A 26701-nucleotide genomic window follows, 5' to 3' on the forward strand; every position below is an offset into this window, starting at 1 on the left:
ATTAATACCACGATAAGAAATTTGATAAGGCAATTATAACTTATCACTTTCATTCAAAGTATAGGTCATTTTCATGGAAAAAGTTACACACCTCCAAATTATAGTAATCATGAAATGATAGTGTTTTCTTCTGTCCTTTTCTCAATACATATTTCAATGTTTAATACCGTAAAATAACACATGAAAATTCAAATTTTCACAAATTTTAAAATGCTACAGAATATTTACTACTTTATTTAAAATTAAAAAAAAATAATTATTGAGATATAGCTATAAACCTAACGTATAACTATTATTTAAAAAAAAAATCAGCTAAAAATATTAACTGGATCAAAAGTTATTTAAGTTGTCAGTGAGTGCTGGGCCACCCTGTATATAACCAAATAATTTGGTCTAATTTAATATTATTATAATGTACTTAAACCTTATAATCTAGTTAAGAAAATACATTTAAATCTTCCCATGAGTATACTATAAAAGTTCTTAAAAGTACTTACGTTCGCATGTTACTTCAGGACCATACCACGAAGCAGAAATATCCATCGCCAAACACTTAGCTTTTGCAAACCCTCTCATCATAAATCCGTTTTCGCACCGATATTCAACTTCAGCTCCGACATCGTAAGTCAATTGATCGGGAAAGGCATTGTTTATTGCATTTTCGATTACAGGAGGGGATTTGCAAAATACTATTCAGGAGATTACGGTAAGATATAAAAAGTCATTTATCCTTTTTAACAACTATTTTAATTTACTACTTACCACTTTGTTTACAATACGGATCCGAGCCTGACCACGTACCAGAAGCATGGCACGTCCTATGGTCACGACCTATTAGTTGGTAACCTATTTCACAGCTATAAGTAGCCTTGTCACTAAAGAGTCTTCCGGTCATTATCACTACGCCATGTTCGGGATTCGGTAATTCATCACATTCTCTTTCTGCGGAAAAATATCAGACACACATATTAGATACAGCATGTTTATTGAACTGGAAGATCTGACAAAAATAACAAATGATTTTCCTAATATCGTTCAGCCGATAATAAGTTCATAAAACTAAAATTAAAAATAAATGCTTAAAGTAAAATTCCTCAGTATCAATTCTACACTAGTTTTAACATTTTTTTTTGCTTATTATTAATTCCCTCTCATTGAATTATTGAATAATATTATAAATATTAAAACGTGGTATTATAAGTCGTACGACAGATTATATTATAATCTTTCCATTTTAGATTTCAACAAGATATGATTTTACTTTAATTCATATGTTCATGATTTTTTTTCAATCTACAAATTTGATAAATTTGGCATTAAATCGTATTGCTAATGTTATCAAATTTTATTATCATTCTAAAGTATATAATATAAAAACATTAAACCTTTCTTTCTGAGATAATGCATTAAAGTTATCCGATTATAAAAATGATTATTTATTCAGACAAAAACATCTACACGTTAGAAATACATAAATAGGCTTTTAGTGAATTTATTAAAAAATAAATTTAGATTTGATTATTTTGCTAGTTATAACTAGTAAAACCCAATTTTTAACTGAACAGAGATAGAGCATAGTAGTTGAATTATCTCTAATTATTTAAACTATGAATAATATAAATAAATATGAATTATTATGAATATGTATTTTATTTTATTTTTGTATATTTTGCAAAAAATTATTTCATACAGTTAAAGCTAGTTGAATTTGTCGATGTCTTTACAACCATGGTTTATTTAATTAAAATAATTGTTATTTTTTGTAACATCTTCTTGAAAATTATATTCATATAACCCCAAAGAAATATTGTATAGGGGATAAAATATACCTTCTGGTTAACAACTCAAATAAAAAATAATAATATTCAGTATTTTAATTAGGGGAAACATCTGAAAACCGATTTGTTTAAGTCTAATGAATAGAGTTGTATAAAAAAATTATTTGAACCCTTTGTACACTTATTTATTTTTTTACGAAAAAACATCCATTACTTATTACTTGTTTTAATTAAACTCTTGGTTCAAATGAAATATCGAGCGTAATTAAGTAAATTAAGTATTGTTGTTGTCAACTCTTCTTGGTTAATTAGTAAAATATTATGTTGATTTATTAAATTTGACATTTATAAAATGTCTTATTTATTGCATAGTTCTCAACTTATATTTGATTATGTCTATCTTGTATAGATTTATAATTTATCCGGAGTTTAATTAGATGATGATAAAATGTATCATTAATAATATAGAATAATTACATTATACATACTTATTGTTTGAGTTTCTAGAATATTTCTCTGTGTTTATTTTTTTATAATACGTTTTCATGACGCATATTGTCAGATGTAATACAATTATTTTCGTATAAAATTATAGTTCTTAAAGTTGTAACACTAGATAATTGTTTAAATAATAAGGTTTATTTCAAGCNGTTCTTAAAGTTGTAACACTAAATAATTGTTTAAATAATAAGGTTTATTTCAAGCATATATCTTTACAGTTTATGTTAGTCATATAACTCACTAAATCAGATGTGTTTTCAAACCAGTGCTGTTAGTTCGCACGTGACGCGTAATGTAAGCAACGTAAGGGGCCTTTTGTGTGCTTAAAATTATAAATGCCTTAGTATAATAAAATCGTTAAGCTACTCTCTCATTTCGGGTGATAATATATTTGCTAATGGATAAATTTATTAATATCTCTTCGAAATATTTTGATTTTTGTACATTATTATTCAACTTCAAAAAGCTCCATAAAAGACATTTCACGCTTGCGAACTTTTTATTTATAAAATTCATTACATGGAAAGTATGGATACACACTAATCGCACTATAAAAAATTAACATTGAGTGTTCATTTTTTTATTTACGTAGCTAGTAACGTTATTTTTCATGCGCGTAGTTATTGACAACGATATGTTAGCTTATTTTTTAATTAAATTTGAGCCGTAAGTAATATTTATTAAATAAAAAAAGTAAACTATTGATTACAATTATTATCAACGTTCATGTATTTTTTTCTATCGAAAAAATTGTTTTTTTAATTCACAGATGAACATTTCAATCGACTTCAGATGAAATTAAATTTTGTAAACATGTTATAAATTTCACCATTGCATATACGGTACGATTCAGTCGGTCAGTGGAATGCAATGAAATACGGTGGTTTGTTTTTATAAATCAAAACACGAACGGGTCATTAATCATTTTAAAATTAATATTATTTGTACTGCTACACTACAGTGATATTGTTTCAGACATTAAAATCATTATTAAAAAATAATGAGGCGCAGTAACTTCTACATGCGGTACACGTTAAAATGACAATTATCTTTTGACACAAATTTAGCTCCCTTGAGTGTGTAACGTAAATTGTTTAATTGTACAAACATTAAAAAATGCTGAATTGTATTTTACGTGTCTAAAATTTGCATAATCAGACTAGTTTATCAAACATTTTAAGTGGTGTTTCGTCAAACGATCCGTCTAAAAACTAGCACTTATGATTTAACAACTAACCTATTAAAAACATAAGCACTTAAAGCGCTAATAGTTCTTTTATAGCTCATTTTAACTTGATTAAATTAACTTTGTGAAAATTCTGTAATTTATAAAAGATATTTAAAAGCGTTAAGGTATGAAACCTTAGTAGGAATTACTTTTTAATTAGAAATACATTTATCTTTAATTCAAAATAGATAAAAATTTTAATGAAAAATAATCAGTTAATAACATATGAGTACATAGTCATACGTCATTTAATAAATTAATAACACTAAATTAAGCAAAAACAAAAAATGATCTCATACACGTATACTGTGTTTAAAAAAAATAAGTTTTCGTAGTTACAACTACTGGAAGTAGTTCTAAATACTTTCTTGTATTATGAGCTTAAGTAATATGATCTAACATAAAGTTATTCAAGAGCATTATTAATTTTTTATGTAATGAAATTGTTAGTGGTCTCTTCTGTTTTGAAGAGAAAACTTTAATTTTTGTTGGATACACATTGGTCCTATGTGCTGTTGTAGAATTGTGTGTTGTGATAACTTATGCTATCGTTGTGTTACACCGAGTTGTTATGGGCCTTCTCTCTCTGTTTGCATTGTCACCGCCATCTTAGCGCTTTTTAGCTCTATGACACTTGAGAGCCCATAGTTTGTTTTTTGTTTGTTGCAAAAAGTGAAATATCACCTTTACTATTACCGTATCCTTGTGCGCTCTCAGTATATCGCCTTTGGGTCTATTTGTTTACTGAGATACATCACAGTACCATTCACGGCATATAGTACACGTTGGTCAGCAAATTGCATTCGACTTCAATTGATCCACTCGATATTCAACATTATCATCATCCGTTACAATGATCCGATAAGTATAATACTTGCTCATCTTCATTTTAAGATTTATTGACATTTGTATTCCATTACTTGTTTATATCAGCGCCATTGTGGCAATGGTATTAAATGTCCCCCCCTGTCCACATTGGTGTATATATAAGATTTTACGATTCATGTATAATGCATTTAATTGTTACATGTTTTCAAAATTCATTTTACATTCATTCATACAGTCCACTCGCCTTATTTTTTTTTCTCGAAAAAGCCTGACTTAAGACAAAATACAACAACGAACCCGAGTGAGTACCTCCGGGCGCTGCGTTCATCCAATTTTAATGAGCATTCAAATAATATAATTAACTTAAAAATGCACACAAAATTTCGCTAAACTTAAAAATATCCAATTATTAAACGAGAACGTTATAAATAAAGCTTACTATGTTAAAATCCACCCATAATTTTTTTTATGTTCAATATCAAGTTATAATTTTTACAACAAATAAAAATTGTATTCATAAGTTAAAATAAAATAAAATAGAAAATATCTCGTACAATAAATGTATAAGATCGTATTTTTTTTAACTTCAATTTAAGAATAAGAATTATTTTTTAAATTAAGTATAACAAATATCGAAAGTTTTTTAATTTTTTTCAATTATTTGTGGAGTTGAGCAAAACTGAATAATAAATTGTAAGGAATCCATTATTACTGAACTTTAAATTACTAAAACCTTCAAAAAAAATGTTTATTTATGTTGTTTAAAAATTTTAAAAACTCATATTATGCTAAGCTCACAAGTTTGATCGTAGTAACCTTTTTATTCTTATTTTATTTTAACAATTTAATTGTAATTTAAGTACACTAGCTGTAGGAGGAGATAAGTTCAAGATTAATAAAACCGTTCTTTTCTATTCGTTTTTCATTTGAAAAGACGATTTACAGTTTGAAATGAAGTTATAATGAGCTCGTACATCATTGTCCTTCAAAGTTATAAGACTTAAGAGACCGCAGGCAATGTATAACATCCAGACACAATAAAAATAAAAAATATACTTCTTTTCAGCTGTTTTGTGTTTACGATTATCTAAAATCAGTTCTGACACAACTTTGAATTAAATCTTAGGGGCAGGCAAACAATAANACTTTGAATTAAATCTTAGGGGCACGCAAACAATAATTAAATGAATTTGTTTACCAAAGAATTTGCTGTATGAATAATTATATAAAATTAACAAAAATTTCCCATTTTGTATTTTTCGATGTAAATTAACGTTACTATTTTTAATGAATACTTAAATTATTTATTACATTTATCATAAAAAAACTTTTCAAACAAATTATACAATAATTTTTAACATAAAAAATACTTCAACTACATTTATAATTTATTTTAATTTCTCAGTATTTTTGTGTCAGTTTAAACTCTACATCACTTGTTTTGAAAAATTTATATGCAAGTGTAAGTTTTTACAAAGTTTTACTATTAATGTATAACACACATAGTTATACCCCAATTATTTCATATACACTGGAATGATCTATTTACCAAAATTCCAGTCGCTTACACTTAAAATAATAATTTACGTGGGCTAAAATAATCTTCATATTCAACCACAGAACGCAGAACGCTAAACGAAATACTCCAATATGCTGTTCTGCCTTTGATTTACACAACACCAAAGCTCTTTTTGCCCACACATTAAACCTGAACGTTTCCGCTATCCAAGACAATCCAAGTAAAATGCGCCGTGTCATTGTCGTTGTCAGTAATACAAACCCGAGTGTAAATTCAAATAAGCACCATACATGTTTTGTATGAATTGAATAATCGTACGGAATGGTTTGCTGTCATAAGTCAAAAGGCTTAGTACGTGGTAAGACCAAAATAATAGAGGATATAGTAATCTGCCAGAAAAGTTATTGTAATTTCATAAATCAAAGGTTGCAATTATAAATTATGATGGTAATGGAAATTTGTCAAATTACATGAATTTGACAAATTTCCATTACCATACGTTTACATGAAACGTATGAATTTTAAATTACAACTTTTTAATCGATATCAGTTTATTGAATTTTTTCAATTAAATATTATTACTAATTTAAAAAGAACACGCAATTAAGTTAAATTCAAAATTCTATTAGCTTCGACGCTAAAGCTGAGAAGATATTAATATTACCATGATGTGTTTGTCCATAGAAACGTTGAACTCCACAATTTTATAGATTTATGCGTCAAAAAACACCTATTTTAATCTAGTTTAACTTAGAATTCGCAAAACTTGAAGAAAATTCCTTCAATTTAAAATATTTAAAAAATATCTCGAAATTAGATATCCGTCAAAATTGACAAATTCAGATATTTTTTTTTTCTAAAATTTAAATTTTCTGTAACTTAAAAATATTGGTAGATCTAAATTTTTTGAAAATTTATTAACAATGAAAATGTTTTGAAACGTCTAATATCTTTTAACCTACCAAATTAAAGCTTTTCATATGTATTATAGTATTTAAAAAATTCTTTCCGACAATTGTGCTACCATGTGAAACATAGTATAAACCCAACCACAGTAAAAAATGTAGTTTTCAATTTTTGAAAACGTTTCGGGACGTCTGACATATCAAAACCCATATTAATTTTTTTTGGATTTTGTTAGATCAAAAGGTTTTATGATAGTGATGTTAATCACTTTCAGATATCAATTTATATTGGTGTCCACATGCTAAGTTCTAATGTATTGACTTTTTTTTCAATTTATTGAAAAAAATTTTATAACGCAATTTTACGAGTCTTTGACATACTTTATTTAACATATAATATAACATAAAAGTAATACGAAACTAAAAAACGATCAATTTCAGGACAAAAATATCATTCAGTGTCCTATGAAAAAAGTTTTAACTGAGTTATTGAAAATCCTTGATGGGTATTAAAAACATAACATAAAGTTTAAGTTTAAAACTTTTTCCTGTCAAACGGTCAACTTAAATAACGAATAATATCAATTATTACCATATAATAAAAAATTATAGATTTGAATCCAATTATCTCAACCTTTACAAGACTACGAGTAAAAAATGTACTGATTTCAAACGTAATACATAAATACATAAAAATTAGACGTTTAAGAACTTTTTGAAATAAAAAAAAAACAATTAAATTTTATTATCTCAATTGAAAAGTTCTTCTGTCAAATGTATTTCACTCTAAGATAATAATGTAGAGTATTGAATAATTTTTAGAAAAAATAGTATTTCCTATAACAGTTTTTGTCATTTGCAATTTTAGAAAAATCTAAGTAATTTCAGTAAATCTATATCAAAAAAAATTAGAGATTAATGAAAAAAACAAATTCAAATATTAGTGCTAATTATTTGCACGTTATTTTGTATGAAATAGCCTAGAGAGAACAATAGAAGTATCGATCCCATACTTAATAAATACCATCGAGGTATTTATTTTTAAGGTGATTGATGTCGTATAAGATAAATTCTTAGATTTATAGTTAATAAAATTTTTTATACTTATTAAATAAAACAGAGAATGTGTTTTAAAGTATTAACTATATAATACTACAAGTATATAACATTTATTCGTAGATCAATAACTCATAAAATATACATGTTACTTTATTGCATTCTTTTAAAAGGAAAAAAGGAAAATAAAATTAATTTACCTCGAAAGAGCTTAACTTTTAAAAAATTGTATTTTATAAAATCTTAATAATTCAATATATAATACATATATAAAGCTTAATCATTTATGTGATATTTTAGTATCTGGTCGTTGGGCTTTTTATATTCAATAGAAAAATTACTCCTTAGGGTGTTTTTTAGAAACTATATTAACGACAGTATTGGATTGTCCTACACCGATAAATCTATACATATTATACATCGAGTTACTGAATGTACAGTAGACAAAATATTCCAAGTTCTATATAAAGCTCATAATAAAAGAAATATGAAATGAAGAGAGGATTTTATCGTTCACTGGCTTTAAGCAGACCCAACAGACACAACGGATTTTAATCAAAATGTTTCAGATCATATATATAATGCATGCTTGTTCAAACCAATACATATATGAATTTGTAGTTTGTAAAATACTTTTATTTTTAATTAAATACTGTACTACAATGTGAAATGATCAGTAATAGTAGATGAATATTTTACTAACTATCAAAACTTTTTGAATTAAAGATGTTCTGAAAACTATGTTTACTGTAAATGTAAATAAAAATCTTGTTCGTATAATAAAATTATTACTAAATAATTATAACAAAATCTAAGTATGATTTATTTATTATCCTTAAAAATTATCGTTTTTAAGTATGTAACATAATAATTATAATTTAATAGAAAGTTTACAAACAATGTTGCTATAATATATCAATAGAGTAATTATTTAATGGTCATTTTGAATCATAAATCATACTTAAATCTTTAGACTTATTCTATTACAATATTTTACGGATTCTCAGTTATCCTAGAGAACAATATTTTCTTAATATCAAAACATATTGATATAATGTTATATGATTATTAACCCTGAAGAGTTTTAACCTGGTGAGACTAAGTAAGAATTAGGTAATATTCCATAATGTAATATTCCTAAAACTATTATAATAAGCTAAAATACCATTTTATTTAATATAAAACTCCAAGGAACTAAATTTTATTTGCTTATCATATTTTAACAAATCATGAAATTCTTTTAAAATACTACCGATATTCAGTCACCTCGTTTTAAGTAATTTTAATTACATGAAAATTAACTTATTATTTAAATAATTGTATAGTTCAAAATTAAATGATAAATAAAACTAAAAGAACAAATTCCAAGTGTTAATATTAAAAATTTCTTGTATGTGAAGATGTTATTTTATTAAGTTATATTTTCTTTCGAGAATATGAATCATAAATTTAATTATTAATTTATGAATACTAATATAACTAGTTATATCTAATTTATTTATATCTAATATAACTAGTTATATTATTTATTTAACACCTAAAAGAAAATTAGACTTGTTAAAATTTTTTATTTAATTATAATAATCTTTTATAAATTCGTAAAAAATTACCCAAATAATACATAGTAAAATATAACATGACTGAAGTATTGGTAAAAAATAACAATAAAAACGCATGGTATTTTTTTTGTTATGTTACATAAAAATCATACAACAGTAATTCAATATTTTCATTTAATATATTACACACTAAATCGTATTCCTATTAAAAAAACCATTGGTATAAAGTATTACGAGGATTGAATCTTCATTGTTAAAGAAACGCTTTATTGTCTTAATATAATAATGTTAATTCTGACACTTTTGGTTTTATTATTAGAGCCGATTAAAAAAATCACAATAAAATGTACAGCATAATTTATTAACTCACATAAAATACTCGCAATATTTTTTTTTAATTAAAAAAAATATTCAAAATGAAATTTTAGCTTCGATGCAAAGCTGAGAAGGTATTGGTTTTATTATGATGTGTTTTCTTTTGTGTCTGTTACCACTTTTTCTCAACTCTCATCAAACCAATTTCTTTCAACGATACGTCAAAAGATCACAAATCGTATCTAGTCGAATACAGTACCCTCAAAAATTGAAAAAATATCCCTAATTCCATAAATAAATGGAAAAAACCTCCAAAAAAATTATAAATTTAATAATCGCTAATTTTCGAAATTTTTTCAGTTTTTTTTACTTAAAACAGCCATAACTTTTTCAAAAATGAACAAATCAATATAATTTTTTTTTATTGATGCTTGATGTCTTTACCTATCATTTAGTATATTTTTTTTATTAATCTGACCTCTTACCTGACTACAAGGGGGATTCAATTTTAACAGACGAAATTAGCAAAAAATACTTATGCTTAATAACATTTTTTTCATTCAATTATTATAAGTAACTATAATTTTAATGCTCTTTGAACGTGTAAACAAAAATATAACATTATGTAAATTTTTACTCGAGTGAGATACTCTACTATTGAATTACTCCGAATAGTTTAACTAAATAATAGAATGAGTAAGAACTCATAAATCTTTTAAAATAACGTAGGTACTAAAAAAACTATTTTATTAAAATGTAACTATTAAATAATGTACATATTATATTCGATGTCTATATAATAACTTTTCCATATGTCAATGGAAAAACTATGTTTACTCTCATTAAATTTATGATGAATAGTATCAAAAAAATTATATATTAATAAAAAAGAAAAAAGATTATTGTTTATAACACTGAAGGTCATGTTTATGATCACGCTTTAATTATTTAATGAAAACCTAAATGATTAAATGGAAATTGTACAAAGTCCGACTTTTGATTTTCGACAAAAACTTTTTGAAAATTCTGGATCAGGAACAAAATTTAGAACAAGTCCAATTTAATTATTATAATCTAAACCTTTAGTACTAGGGCTACATCACTTTAAGGGAAATTTTTAAGTAGTCCGTACCTAAACCTTACCCCGAAAAGATGGCAGCTCAAAGCCTACCCAGATTACCCTCTAGACACACCACTGTTTTAAAATTAATTTTTATTAAATATTAAGAGGGTAAATTCTTATGTTTTAGTTATTCATAAGATTTATAAATCTCATTCTATACGATTACAATCACTATAAACTTACATTTATATTTTAGTAATTAGGTCACCATTGTGTAAAATACCAAAAACTGTGATGCTCACAAAAAATATGTCTAATTTAAGTTTAATGTTAATTTTTTAATTACGTCAGTTCCAAAAATATAATGTTCACATTACTATGCTGACTGTGACGCCCGAAGCATTTACTTAAAAAAATGTTCGTGTCGCGAATGGTATTTTGTCGCTCAGAATGATAATTCTGGTCGACGTTTTTCTGTTTATCACGAGCACAGGCAATACTTCAAAGTTCAAAACTGCAAAATAGGCCAGAGGGATTTTCAATTTGGCTACTGTCACGACAAAAGTATATTCAAGAAAAAGCAAATACCAAAGAAAGAAGTAATGTAAACAACAACAGAATTCTGTCATTCATCAAGGAATTGTGTGCACACATAGCCTACTCTTGCACACTTATTGCAAGACGGCGTTGCAAGTTCTATCAACGAATGAAACTAATAACATTATTAATACGAATGTTTCATGTCAACATTAATTCAATCTATGGCACACATTCAATAGAAAAGTTAGTACTTGTGCGATGCTATAAAAAACAAAATCCGTAGAATCGCAGTGTATGAATTTACTTCGAAAATATTGAGTGATACTTGTGAACGGAATAAATATGAAGAATAGATTATCAAAAGGTGTTGAAAATACAATTGGAGGTAGAGTAGAATAATCTCTTATCTATTCTCTCCCATAACAAAATTCCTGACACACCCTTGTATTAATTAAATGATTATGTAATATAATATTGAAATAATAATATTTATGTTTTATTCATATCATGTAAAATTTTTAAAATAGACGTATGTAAGTTTTTGGCCAATAATTGTTTTATGCTAAAACAATTATTGTGTTAAATTACTGTGGTCACGACACAGTTGGGACAAGTATAAGATATGCATTGAAAATGTCTATAATCGTTTAGTCTAAACTTTTCTGCTAAACAATTAATTACAGTCATACGGAAATATGAAGTACAAGACACCCATAATAGAACATAATTGGAATTGAAGTATTTTTTTAGAAAAAAATTCGTTTCTTTTTGCTGATACCTTCAAAAATTAAAGGAATTATTTTCGCAAAAAGTTTTATTTTTTTTACATTGACAGCCAATTTTTCATTGTAGAACAATAGTTGGTTGCTTTTTTTACATTGTAGTACTTCTAAAGAAATGTTGTTTGGAGTATACGTGAAAATAGGGCACAAGTTCCGGAACATATTATTACTTGAATTTTCATAAAAAGCGTACAAAAAAAATAAAATTTCTATTAGATCAGTGATTTAAAAAAAAAGTTTATAGCAGTTTAAAAACTCAGAAAATATTTTTGAAAATGTCGTTTTTGACATTACAGTAATATTGAGATATTTTTCTAAATTTCTAAAATTGAGGGTTTTTTTTACAATTTTTAGTGATAACTGGTTTAGCTAGATGAAAATCGAGTACATGACGTATTATTTATTGAAATAAGTCTAATTAGAGCTAAGAAATTTTATTGGCAAACATAAAATAAACACACTACATCAAAACCTTCTTCTTCTCATCGAAGCTTATATGAAAATTAAATGATGCTAACATCACAATGAAATCATATAATGATTTAATTTAACACACATTTATAAAATTATCAAATTAAAAATAAAATGTAGCAGATAACAAAAACACAAGCGCAGTACGATAAATAATGTGATCTTATAATAAAAAACAAAATAATAAAAATAAAAAACCAATAAACAAAAAAAGTATAAAATACAAAATAATGTATATAAGCTTTTATGTACGTTCAATAATGAAATAAAGATTTGAAAAAATATTCCTATATACAAAATTAAATGACTTTTATAATAAATAATCTCCGCGGTGCATAATAATTTATATATCTTTTAAGTCATTAGTTTAATTTTTAAACATTAAATTAAACAATACTAATGTTAATATTAATTACTTAAAATTAATAAATTATTTATAAATGCACAGCAAATCGATTGACATATTTTGGTATTTCAATTAGAACAATTATCGTGACAAAAAAACCTGTAACTNTACAATTATCGTTACAAAAAAACCTGTAACTTACAAACCAGCGACGAGTGTACAATACGACCAAAAGTATACCACAAATTCTAGCGCGACCAATTGACGTAATTCGATGTAAAAGTATTATTAGGATTTCAACACGAAGGCAAGTACTTAAGGAAATCTTCACATAGTTATCATTATTAAAATTATTATATCTTATATGTATACCGATTTTCGCCCTGGAAGATCATATAAAGCTTTTTTTCCTTAACTACAACACATACAGGAAGTACCAACAAATAATTTATAGGTACATTTGATGACCACAAAATCATTTGAACAATATAATAAATTTCAATAAACAACTAACAATGTACAAGAAAAAAATTAGAATTTCTATTAATACTGCTAACAAATAAAACGAAAATCAAGCCATTTTTATTATTTAAATGTCTTGTATATCAAATAATATGAATATCATTTTTTTCTGAATCTTGTTTCAGAATACAATTGTATCTATAAAATTATATCATCGAGGTAAAAGTTACCCAAAGAACATATATTTTCATTGTCTGTTTTATATTTATAAAATCGAATTGAAAATCATAAACACATATGTATATTGCATTGTTTTCTATTTTTGAGTTCATTTTTTTTCTCTTTTGACAAAGTGACAACAATGACTAAAACTTTTTAAGTCGTCTTACTTTATTATTTTTAAATAAACTCAGTCTTTTGATATTATTTTCAGCGCTTTAAACTACTCAGAAGGCTTATGGAGTTATAATTTACTTTGGAATCTAATGGAATAAAATCTGTCACAAAGTAAATCTCTGTTGTTTCAAGTTTCCTAAAGAAAAATGTAGCATACCGAATAAAGGTTTGTTAAGAAAGTAGATCAAGGTAAAATATGAGTAATGTTTTTTTTCTTTATTGTTTTTTTTAAGATAATACAAAAATATTATTCAGATATAAAAATTAAATTAAATGTATGTACAATAAAATCAATTCAAATTACTTACGCCAATAATTTAACTACAAAACGGTAATTATCAGTTCCGTTATACTTTTAATCTTTAGAAATTATTAACTCAAAGAATTAATTTGAAAAATTATTTTTCATTTAAAATCTCTAATGATTATAAAAATATTTTGAAACAGTAATTAAAATTACTATTAAATTTTACAACGAGAGGGATAACATTTTATTAATAAACTATAATTAGTAGTAATATTCATTTATGACGATATTAATTTATTACCATAACTTTAAAATGCCTAGCCAAAATCATTTTAATTCCATATGAATGACTACGATTACAATTAATACCCATCAAAGTATTTTTAATTAAAAAAATAGTAATTTTACCTGGTTTTACACATGACATTCCACAAAGTCCATCACAAAGACAATGTTTTTTTTTGCTTTTACAATCTTCGTCCATCGTACATTTTCTTAAGCATTCTTGTCCCTATTTTTATATAAAAATAATAGTAAATTTTTTTTTAATTTATTATTTTTTTATTAACTAATCAGATATAGATTTGAAACTCTTGGACATTCAGGGAAAGATAAATAAATTATATAACAGGCAAAAATATCATTGTATTGTTGAAAAAACATTAACTTAGAGCTACCTATATATTTAAATTAAAAAATCATCAATCATTACAACAACACATCCTAAATACATAAATAAATTATTATAGGTATGCGTACTTGTGATTACAACAGTGCTTGTGTTAATGGCTCGACAAAGAATTAACTACATTTGGTGAAGAGATGTTTCAGGTAAATTGTAAATTTTTGGAAGTCGTTATTCATTACGATACCAACCAATATACTACTTATATTCCAAAATAATCATTAACGATTACTTAGCAAAATAAAAATAATTACAACTTGAATATATATATATATATATAACATACAGATAGAAAAAGAGAAATTAATGAATCAAAATGTTCAAAGAACTTACATTTCTAAAATAATTAAATGGAAATAAGAGAAAATATATATATTAGTAATAGGGTTCGTCAACGATATGTCTTTGGACATCGATATCGTACCTAATTTCAGCAATATATCGCAATATCAAAAAAAGTTACCATTGTTGTGAAAATCATCAACGGTATAATCAGATAATGATTTTAATATCAAAAAATATAGTTAGTAGCTACATCGCTATACGATAATTAAATATAATTCAAATTACTTTTTATTATGAAAAAATGAGTTATTTTTTGTTACAAGAATATTATTATAAATTGGTTATATTATATTGGATGAATTTGTTTTTTTGAATAATACTAATATAGTTTCAATTTTTTGGTTTTAAATGAAAAAATTGTTGAGGGTCTTCAACTTGATTAGTGATGTTTTGACGTATCATTGAGAAAAATCAGTCCAGTTGAGAAAAAGTAGCGATAGACACAAAAAATAAAAACATCATGGTAAAATTAAAATAAAAAAATTATAAGTGGTATTTATATTTTTTTTATTGATTTAAATCACGACTGAAAACAATTTTTCTATTTCTCAAAAATAAAATTTAATCTTTTACAAAATAAAATATCATCACTATGATCTAATAGTAATATCATGTAATCATTTTATTTTTCAGATTGAGTTGCTGTAAATTTTCTAATTCTGAAATTTCTTTCACTTATTCTACTTTACTTTGTTGGTATTGTATTAAAAATAGGAATAACAACAATGTCATAAAAAAAACCTAATCTAAGAATAGAAATTTTGTATTAATAAATATAATTTTACGTCATATCTCAATTCTATATTTCATAGTAAATTTTAATACAAAAAATGAGTTACAAGATTATCACAAACTATTTTTAACCTAATATTTAATAATATATAATTTATAATAAAGTGACCAAAATTCAAACAGTTTTTTTATTAACATTTGTTTTCGATTATCGCAGTATTTTAAAAATAATCGATAGCGTGGGAAAAATTAAAAAAGTCGACGATATCGATATCGAATCAAAATATCGATACCGCTGGCGAACCCTAATTAGTAGTATAAGTTAATTAACTTAACTTAATTATACTTTGATTAAAATATAGAACATTACGTTATCAATATCCCTTATATTCAAATAAATGTATAACTTTCTAGCTAATTAGTGGGCGCCTCTCTGGTCTTTAATTTATTACTTCCACCTAACTATTGTATATTTTATGGTATACTAAGGATATTCGTAAGTGTCAATGCGGTCATCTTAAATCAGTAACCATTTAAGTTACGACAATAGTATCGTTGTTTTTATAATTTGTCCCTAAAGTTATTTATGTATCAAGTTTAGTAAGAATTACTTTTGGGACTTCAAAGTTATGATAGACCATAGATGCAAACATCGTCTAAGTTATTCATGTACATATTCCTACAATAACTCGTCGTGATGTTTTTTCAAATATGTTAGAACTATTATTTCATTTTTAAATGTATTATTTTTAGAAATACGTTTGTTCCAAGTATTAAAATATTAAATATCTATTTAAAAAATATAAATATTTAGTTTATATAAAATTGTTTTCTTGTTTCTATGTATTATAAATAAATATTTACTTTTACGTTGATTATTGACAATATTTTTTGCATTAAAATCTGATCTGGAATTGATTTCCCTAATTATATATCTGTATTATGTTTCCATTATATAGTCAACATTTTAAAACCTAATACATTACTCTGATATATATATAAAGTTTTCAGTGATATTTAAAAAATATTAAATTAAAACCGTAGTATCTTAAAAGCACAGAATCATAGGCGCAAAAGAAACGAAAAGGGGAATGAGCTCTCTTTTTTAGAAAAAAAGAAGGGAATAAGTTCCGTTTAAAAGGGAATTTTCTCAACACAGTTACTGGTTCATAACATGATAGGATGTACAGTTTATTATATTTCTATGAACAGCTAGCGTTTATCAATATATAACATGATAATGTTAATGCCACCTTTTAAAAATAAGTACGCTTCTTTTCTGATCGTCCCTAAACAGCTGCAACTCGTTGAAAATCGATTTTTATTAAAAGATTATTTTAACAAAAATTTATTTTCCAATTAAATAAATCTGATGATATAAAAATTTGGGTTTGTCAATTAAAAATCTATAGTTAGGGTAATCCTTTAAATGAATATAATATACTTTATAGAATTGCTACAGTATTATATATTTTAACATTTTTTCATTTCTTAAAGATATTTTATCACGTATTTTTTATTTTACCATGAAAGATGCTAATTCCTCGTTCCGAGGACATTCAGATGACGGCAACTTTCTAGGATTTTTATAAACACGATCATCATCTTCAGCTTTTGGATCTTCTTCATCCATATCTTCGTCCACATCTTCAATTTCATCAAAGTAATACTGTGTTGTACCATTGTATGGCGAGTAACTCTGATATGTTCCCTTGGTCAACTCATTTGGTAACACGTCTACTGTTAAAAATATAAATATAAAACGTTGTTAAAATACAGTGAATATGAAATTTAAAAATTATAAAAATATGAAATCAACATTTTTAATATTAAATATGTATATTTACAAAAAGCTTTTTTTAAAATTCTAAATATTTCTTTTGAGGTAAAACGGAGTCACGTTAAGAAGTCAAATAATCTCGACTTTTTACGGCCTTAACATTTCTTTACTTTCTTTGATAAACTTAATTTTATTACTCCCTTAGCTTCTTTTCAACTTCTATTCTAGAAGTTTTTAATACCACTAACAAATGTTTTTCTTAATTAGTTTGAATCCTAATAAATGTTTCCAACGTTTTTTCAAACAGCTCTAATTAAATTACCTCCACATTAAACATTTATTATTACTATTATTCTCCTAATATATTAATTCAATTTTATTTTTAAAAATCTTGTTTATGAATGAAATTTACTTATATGCTCACGTAAATAGAATTTTATTAAATGTTAAACTCAAGTCAGATAAACAATCTAAATAACGTAATGAAAATGAATTTTTATTGAATGAAAAATACACTTGATATTTTATATTTAAAATTTAATAGTAACCGGATTTTAGTATATTCTTTCTATGTCATCATAATCAGATGCAACACAAATTCCTATTTTACCGTTAAATTCAAAACATTGTATCTCAAACAGCTGTAGCCTCAAAATTAAATAAAAAGTTTTTTTATTATTTTGTTCATAATGTTTAAACCTTAAAATAATATTACAAATTGCTAATGGATAATTTCGTAAACTACAATCTAACGTTTAAAGCGAATATCCTGTTAGTTAATAGTGTCTATAGTACGGGGGGCCAATTTGAAAAAATGATAAATTATATCACGTTTAATAAATTAATTTATTGCAAGACATCAATCATCGTATATTTATGAAAATTATAAAATTTAATAAATGAAAATCATTCAATACATCATTAATATTTTCAACTGGTAAAATCAAATCATAAAAATTAATCGAATACTATTGATGTTTTAGATTTTATTGACCGATCATAAAAATGTATAATATTTATGAGCAGTTAATAAATATATAATATAATTAAATAAAATTAAAAAGTTAAAATTTCAAAGGTTTTTTAGGTAATAAATGCAAAGAAATTTTTTTAACCTACGAATTTTTGTCTGAATGTGAAACATTTAATACGGCTGGTCAGACCGGCTGTTGGCTGTTGACTTTCTTCCCACTTGGCTCAGTGACTCCTACTCTCTCTTACCGTACTAAAATCGTATATCTACATATAGTGTATATAGTGTATGCTAATTGTAGTATGTTAAAACTGAGATAAATGAAAGTTAAGTTTTAAATAAAAGCTTAGATAAATGTGATATCATCTCAAATGTTTGGCCAAGTTTTTTGTTCCCGTCTTTTTACTTTTTATTGTATTTTATAAATATATTAGTTCTTTATTTTAATATAATTAAACTTAACTATTATGATTTATGTAGTTATAATATAATAATAAAATTTATATTAAGTATTTTAATTTATTAAAATAATGGCTTGAAGTAAAATTTGTTTTTTTTTTTAATCGAATTGATTAATTTTTTAATTATTGAAATGATCCAAAAATTGACATACTTGAATGGAATTAAAATTAAACATTTAAAAAAAATTTAGGATTTTGTATTTTAGATAAGTTAAGATTATATCGGATAATGGTCAAAGAATTAAGTCCTAAGTTCATAAATAGATCCATAGTTTTTATTTTGAAAATAAAAATAAATCAGAATTATTTTAGTCAATGCAATATTGTTGATAATAAAAATGTTTGATGGTTTATTATTCAAATATATTTGTTAAACAATTCAATTATATATAAAATGATCAAAATTATTTTCCTGAACTAGCTTTAAAAATTAAATATTATTTAAACCACTTTAAATTCTTTATTTATAATCTGAGCAAAGAAAAAAGTTATTTAAATAATAAAAATTTAACCAATTTGATCAGAATAACAGACACTTATTTATAACAATAAATAAAATCATTATATTATAGGATACCAACTGTTTATTTAAATTAAAATTTAATATTGAAGTTAAAGATCACAATTATAGTAAAATTATATTTACCGTGAAATAACTTATTCGTTTATATTTTTTTATGAGGATTGGTTGTCTTATATTACTATTTAAATCTAATTTAATTAATGCGAATGACACTAAATATTGAGTTTAAATAAAATGGAAAATGAAAATTTTAAGTATAACAATAATTTCTGCTGAAAATAGACCATAAATGAATAACAATATGAATGTAGTAAAAATGGTCCTTGAATGTGTACCTAAAGTACATTAATCTGGCATAATGTACAGTATACATTTGTTAAATTCAATATATTTACTATACCAATGAGTGATAAATAACAAATAGATAAATAATACAGTCTAGAAGTTCGATGAATATCAATAAATTTAGTTATTTAGAAATTATCACTATAAAAATATTTTTTTCCATATGCTGAAAATTGTTATTTGAATTTGTTGCTCACATGGTGTATAGTTAACTAAAATTATTAATATTCATCGACCTTACAGGCTGCATTATTTATCTATTTATTATTTATCACCCATTAGTATGGTAAATATATTGAATTTATACATATATATCAAATTTTGGTACATATTCAGGACCATTTTTATTACATTGATGTTGTTATTTAAGTAGTATGCGACTATTTATCGCACGACTTTGAGAATTAAGTTAACAAATATTTATTTTATACCAAAAGATAATATTAGGTAGTTTATAAGTGATATTGATTTTTACTATTTTTAAATAACAGGATAGTTTGAAATAATTCTTATTAAAATTCAATATCCAATATTTTTAATAAGCCTATTCTAATAGGATGGGTGGACTTGGTATCATATCGGTGCATACGAAATTTATTAAAGGACAATAAATGTTAGTTGAACGAATGTTTGTAGTCTCGCATAATACACATTGCGTATTCGTCTTAAGTTGATATTTCGTACTTACTGACCTGGAAATATGCTCAAATATAAGGTCCTGCAACGAAGATAGGAACTTTACTTTCAATTGTCTATTATAAAATGTAAATACGTATAAGTGATACGTTCACATTTTCAAGTCTTTGGTATTAACAACGCTCACAATTATTTTCTCCATAAAACTATAGCAGTTCACATAAATAAGTGTATTTCAGCAAAATGTCATGGCCAGTCGAAGTCATAAAAATAAAGGCCCTACGTGAATGGCGTTAACATATTACATACACAACGTTTATTACAGTTTTCATCCCTGAACTTTCTATGTGTATATTTGAGTATTATATTAAATTTACCAAAACGAATTTATGAGTAAAAAGTCGTGGTAAACTGTTTCAATACTTTTATTAAAGCTATTTAACTTAAGGATTTGCAGCAAACCGCATTCACTAAATTATTTTCTATAAACCTAAATGTACAATTACTTGAGAGATTGTCAATCCTCGTTAAATAACAATAATAATTAATAATAATAAGTAATTTATTCGAAACCAATAATCGGATAATAATTTCCACTATAAATTTAAAAAACTAGCCGTTATCATCACGTTCAGTCTGTCGGAATAACATACGAGGTTAGGTTAGGGACAAGCTGGACTGGCAAACTGCCCTCTCTCTAACTCTTTTTACTTGATTATATAACAAAAAAAAACAGAAAGTAAATTGCCTATCTGGAAACAATCCAAATATTTTTAAATAGTGTCAAATTCAGACGTGTTTTTCTGAACCTTTCCACATATTTTATCAAAAGGATATGATGACATTTTTGACTTGGTTATTACACATTTTAGACAATTTTAATAAGTTAAATTTATTTTTTCAAATATTCAATAAGCAACTGTCAATATTAAATACAAACATGAACACAGAGAAATCTATTTTAAACAACGAGACTCTTGGGAACAATTTAATCCTTCTCGATCATTTTATTATTTCTTTTTCTAAAACATCATGTATTTTTTAACGTGTGATTTCGTTTTTCTAATAAAAGTAATTGTCTATTTTTTATGAATTTTTATAATTAACAGTATTAAGTAATAAGATTCACAAAGTCTAAGTGATATCACACATTTTATTTTTCATTTGTAACCATCCAAATTCAATTGCTTTATCATTCATAAAATCATTTCACAATAAGATTGTTTTAAATTGTATCTTCCTAAAATACAATTTAACAGCGAAACATCAAAACTATTTTCAAAATAGTTAGTATTCATATCTTGTCTCATTTATAACTTCACTAGCATGTTCTTACATCATAAGTATTTTAATTTCCGTTAAAGCTTGTTTATTTTTCGAATTTCCTATTGTAGCATAATTTTTATAAAAAAAATTTCAAATTTTTTAGTCCTTACTTAAATTAATGATTTAAAAAAAATATGAACAATTTCTAGAATATATTCATATGCAAAAATAATCTAAAGTTAATTATCGATGATCATTGTTACATAGAAAATTTTACCCATTATATTTTATGAAATTTCGTATTTCCATCCGGTCTTTGCGCATACAATTCTTTATACATCTACGCTCAGAACTAAAAGTGAACTAAAAAATTGAAATAGTAAAATATACGATCGTTACCAATTACATATACTGTCCCTTAAATTATGTCTTTGAGATAATTTCCGTGAATAAAGATTGTTATATATTGTTATATGAAAGTTATGTTTGAGCATAATAATGTTAAAACTTTAAGTCCGTTACATGAGTATTTCGTTTTATAGACAAAACATAGCAGTGTATACTTACAAGTGTGACAACCAGCAAACGAGGCAAACACGACGACGGCTAGCACGAGTGCCGCGAACGTCATGGTCCACGAGTGATGAGACAACCGTTGTGATGGGCTCGTTACGCAGTCCCGTCTGCTTTCAACCACATATAGCGCAGCATATTTCTCCAAAGCAACACTGATACGATCCCGTCTGTCGCCGTCCGCCGTCGCCACCGTCGCATACGCACGTGATATTATACCCTTGTATCCATCCTGCTTACCACATTGACCATATTGCCTCCATCCCCTTCCTTTTTATCACACACACACACACACATATATACAAATAATCTCGCTTGTACACCTGACCGTGATTTATTCCAGGGATGAATTACGTCTCTCAACATAAATTAGTTTTTGTCAGAGAAAATCTTCGACTATTAGGCGTCTAGGATAATCGTAGTTTTAAGGTAGATTTTCACGAGTAGAGATACAATGCACAGATATTGAAAATTTATTTTATTTATGATACTTTTAGTACTACTAAATAACGCATATTAAAAACATAATTGACATTTATGTATCCTTAAAATTAATTAATATTTCTCGAATTAATGGAACCAATAGAAAATTTTTTTTATTAAAAAAAACTAGTATTAGTTCAACATGACTTTATACATTGACAGCGTAGTTAATACTTCATGAAAATATATTACAAATGTACGATGTTTACATATTAATCAGGTGGAAAATACCAAGTATTAATGAGCCGTCTGAAAAAAAATCGTAGGAAGATAAAATTTTAGCAAATGCTCTATTTAATCTTAATACATAATTTTGGGGGATAAAAAATTTTTTTTTCTATTTGAATAGATTTAATATGGATGTTTACTGTAATCATGTGTAATAAAATAATGTAAGTTTTTCAAATTAAAAAAATATATATAGCATTTAAGACATACCGTTCATTTACTACCATTAGAGTTGGAATACATTTCCAAACTATCGGGAAATGTTTCGATAAGCCGTTGGTATTTTACAAAGCTATCTTTTTCGATCATTTGTCACCGGTGTTTTCCAAATAAAGTTCTTGATCTTAGCTCACATGAATTTTATTAAACAGATTAAAAGAGGACTTGTCGTAATAATAATAGGGGTTGTAAAGAATACACAATTATCGAAGTGCTACTTATAATTAATTTAATTGCGATTTCTATATGCAACAATAGTATTATTCAATCCGACATGATTTACAAAATTTGAACGTAGTTGATAATATTTTCAGGGGAGAAGAAATTAGAATTAATTTTTTTTTTAATTATTAAACGTAAAATACAATTCAATTTTGAAAATTATATGTTTTATATTTCTAAAAATATTGGATGATTCACGTGGTTCAACAATCACTCTGTACGAAAAATAATTGAAGTAAATTTTTAAGTTTATAGTGAAATAATAGTTAGGTACTAATCACATTAAAAATAAATGTTTTATAAAAATGTAAAATTTGATTGAATTTTAATGAATCTTGGGAAATATAGTTATTTATTTACATTATACCTAGAATGAAATATCTAAAGGTAAACTTTAGACGATGTATGATCACTAAACTATTTTATTTTGTTAACTCTTTTGAGCATAAAAGTACAAAGCAGTTCCCAAAGGTGAAAATAGAGATAAATTCTCGAAGGTTTTTTCACAGTAAACAGAAAACAATTTAGCATCGTTTAACCTTTTATTTTTTATACTTTTAAAATATAAAGTTACACACAAAAGTTAATTGTTTTTTTTTTTGTTATTTAATAATTTAAAAAAAGAAGAAAATAAAAATACTAAATTTTCACTTGCAAAACAAGCTTTTTTATGTATATGTTTATTAACATTTTATTGAACAAAAAACAACAAATTGAATTGTTGGCATTTTATTTTTTTACTATTATTTTTATAGTCAGATAATTCATTATTTAGTTAAGTTTCGTGAAAATAAACAATGCTAAATAAGCTTAAGAAATGTATAATAATTTTTTTTTAACATATTATTTATCACTAATGTTGTGTTGATACAGTTGTTAAGTTGTTAAAAATAAAGACTGACATTTGATTGCATTAAGTTTAAAACAATAACTTTCATTTAATGAAACTTTAATAATTCTATTTTTTGTTTTAGATTAATGAAACCTTAGACGTTTAACTATTACTAAAGAATAAAAGGCTCAAACGCCATAAATTAAGTTTATTTATTTTTGACGCCAATAACTTCAACAGAATTTATACGAATTTTATTTTTAAGATTTTCTATAAGTATTTCATCAATTAATTTAAATATTTTATTTGCTTCATTGAAGGTTCTACAACAAAAGAAAATAGTTAATTTTTAAATGTTTGAAGATTAATCAGGACCGTATTATGATTTTGGATTGGGGTGGCTACATAAATTCAAAAAAAATATATCAATGAGCAAAAATTTTAAAAATAAGTTAATATTTTCCCCTATTAACATAAGCTTATTAGTATTAAAATAAAAATAAAAAAATTTGATCTAAATTTTTATGTTGACAGTATTTGTAGGTTTTGCTTTTTAATATTGAGATTCTCCTGAAGAATGTTTTTTTGAGGAAGGCTATTGCCTTTCATAGCCACCCCTTAAATACGGCCCTGAAAATATCGTTAAAGCTTAAATGCTTACATTGTGAAATGGTGAAGTCATATTATTTTTAAATTTACGTTCTTTTCTTTTAACAATGAAATATTTTTTCAAATGTTTTAACTAAGAATACCTCTAACATTGGTTTAACGTCATTTTTAATAATATCTTTTTTATAGAAAAGTAAGGCACCTATATTGATATACCAGTGTTACTTGGTGAACTATAATTAATGATGTTATTGTCATATAAATTTAAACCCCATTGTTTGACTGTGTTTGTTGGATAACCTTTTGACGATAAACGTTTCTCCTGGAAACATAACAGACCCTAACAACAGATAAATAAACAAACACTGAAAATGTACGGATAACTCTAACGTCTAATTTATCGCCTATAGAGATTTTCTGCGGTTTAAGGAATACTTACACGTTTTTGTAGATTTTTTTCGTGCGTTATACCCAATGATTTGATTTTGTGTGAAAAATAAGTGAGCTGGAAAATAGATTTTTGTTGTTTTTCATTTAAAAATCGTTGAACTTTGAAGCAAATATTGTTAATAGTGTTAAAATTTTTACAATGACTTCACTAAATAACGTCAGTTTCAATTTATCCAATGAAAAAATAACGAGTAAGACAAACAAAAAAATACGTGATGCTAGTCTCTGCAAGCTAGACAGTGAAAACAAACCGTTTACTACTCCATCGTATTTCAAAGTAATTGACAAAAACACATATAAGCGGTTGAAAAATAAAGCGAAGGTGATAACAGCAGAAGATCGACACTGGCTGTTGAGCAATTGATATCAGAGAGAGAAAAATTATAAACTGAGATTACTGCAAGAAAAAAACGACTACAAGATTACGATAACTTACGAACCAAAGGAAAAAAATAGCTGAAGTATTTATTTAAAATTTTCTAAATTTAAAATGTTTAAAAACTTATTTTGATTTATAAAGGAGTAACTAAATTATAAAAAAAACGGTAGCACAGTGGGGTCGAGGCACAGTGTGGACNGAAAAATTTTCCATTGATCATGAATTAAGGAATGATAGTCGATCCATAGTAATTTCCACTAAGTAAAAATTGTGTTATTTGGGTTTTTATATATTTTAAATAGATAAATAAAATGAGCATATACGAATTGACACTCAAATATGTATGTATTTTCAACGTCCCTAAATTTTTATGACAATATTTATTTTTACTTACTAAAATATTGAAATAATAAAGCAAAATTGTTACCATTATTCTGATTAATTATGTGACCAACCCAACTAACAGTTAGTAAATATTGAATATTTGTATTTACAAGAGGAAACTTGAATACATAAACCTTCCGTTATTATTATAATATAAGTAGTTTATATTAAAAAAATTCATTACTTATGAAACTCATGAAAAATAATTACAACTGTTGATTAATTATTTGGGTGTACATTCATTGTAATAATATAATAGCTAGATGATGAAGCAAACAAGAAAGCAAATTACTTGTTAGCCAGGGCACAACAATTCAGACAAGATCAAGAGGATGAGATTAAGTGTTGTAATTCCTTAATACTNACAAGAATTCAGACAAGATCAAGAGAATGAGATTAAGTGTTGTAATTCCTTAATACTAAGTACTAAATGTCACGCTATTAGAAATGCTCAAACAGCAGAAAAGCAACTTATACAGTAAATATTATCTTCATACATAACTTTATAAAAAGATAATTTACATTAAGCTATACTCTTTGTTATATTTAATGAATCAAAATTTTTTTTTTTTTTTTTTTT

At 25.2% G+C, this 26701-nt stretch overlaps 1 protein-coding gene, 1 long non-coding RNA gene and 1 pseudogene across 6 annotated transcripts in view; 2 read left to right on the forward strand and 1 right to left on the reverse strand.

The window, feature by feature from the left end:
* LOC126893690 (sushi, von Willebrand factor type A, EGF and pentraxin domain-containing protein 1) overlaps positions 1-22482 on the reverse strand; it is a 38979-nt gene extending 16497 nt beyond the window's left edge. The window contains exons 1-5 of one of the 4 annotated variants that reach the window (XM_050664109.1): positions 22310-22482; positions 17284-17498; positions 14405-14507; positions 763-942; positions 498-689 (exon numbers count right to left, since the gene is read on the reverse strand). In XM_050664109.1, the coding sequence (XP_050520066.1) occupies positions 498-689; positions 763-942; positions 14405-14507; positions 17284-17498; positions 22310-22373 (754 nt within the window). In that variant the 5' untranslated portion in view covers positions 22374-22482. The remainder of the gene's footprint in view (positions 1-497; positions 690-762; positions 943-14404; positions 14508-17283; positions 17499-22309) is intronic. The other 3 variants (XM_050664108.1, XM_050664107.1, XM_050664110.1) reach the window with 3 other exon arrangements.
* LOC126893691 (uncharacterized) lies at positions 11176-14836 on the forward strand. 2 transcript variants are annotated; one of them, XR_007701255.1, is made up of 4 exons: positions 11176-11677; positions 13787-13915; positions 13983-14080; positions 14746-14836. It is a non-coding gene; the product is annotated as an uncharacterized LOC126893691 (long non-coding RNA). The 2 variants fall into 2 exon arrangements; XR_007701256.1 differs by lacking the exon at positions 13983-14080 and having other exon boundaries at positions 13787-13938.
* Positions 22483-26048: 3566 nt separating the features above from the next.
* The window catches only part of LOC126910384 (cilia- and flagella-associated protein 45-like), a 7660-nt pseudogene continuing 7007 nt past the window's right edge, over positions 26049-26701 (forward strand).

This window comes from Daktulosphaira vitifoliae, unplaced genomic scaffold (assembly GCF_025091365.1).
Source record: "Daktulosphaira vitifoliae isolate Bord-2020 unplaced genomic scaffold, ASM2509136v1 Scaffold_1, whole genome shotgun sequence".
In the NCBI taxonomy this organism is placed as follows: domain Eukaryota; kingdom Metazoa; phylum Arthropoda; class Insecta; order Hemiptera; family Phylloxeridae; genus Daktulosphaira; species Daktulosphaira vitifoliae.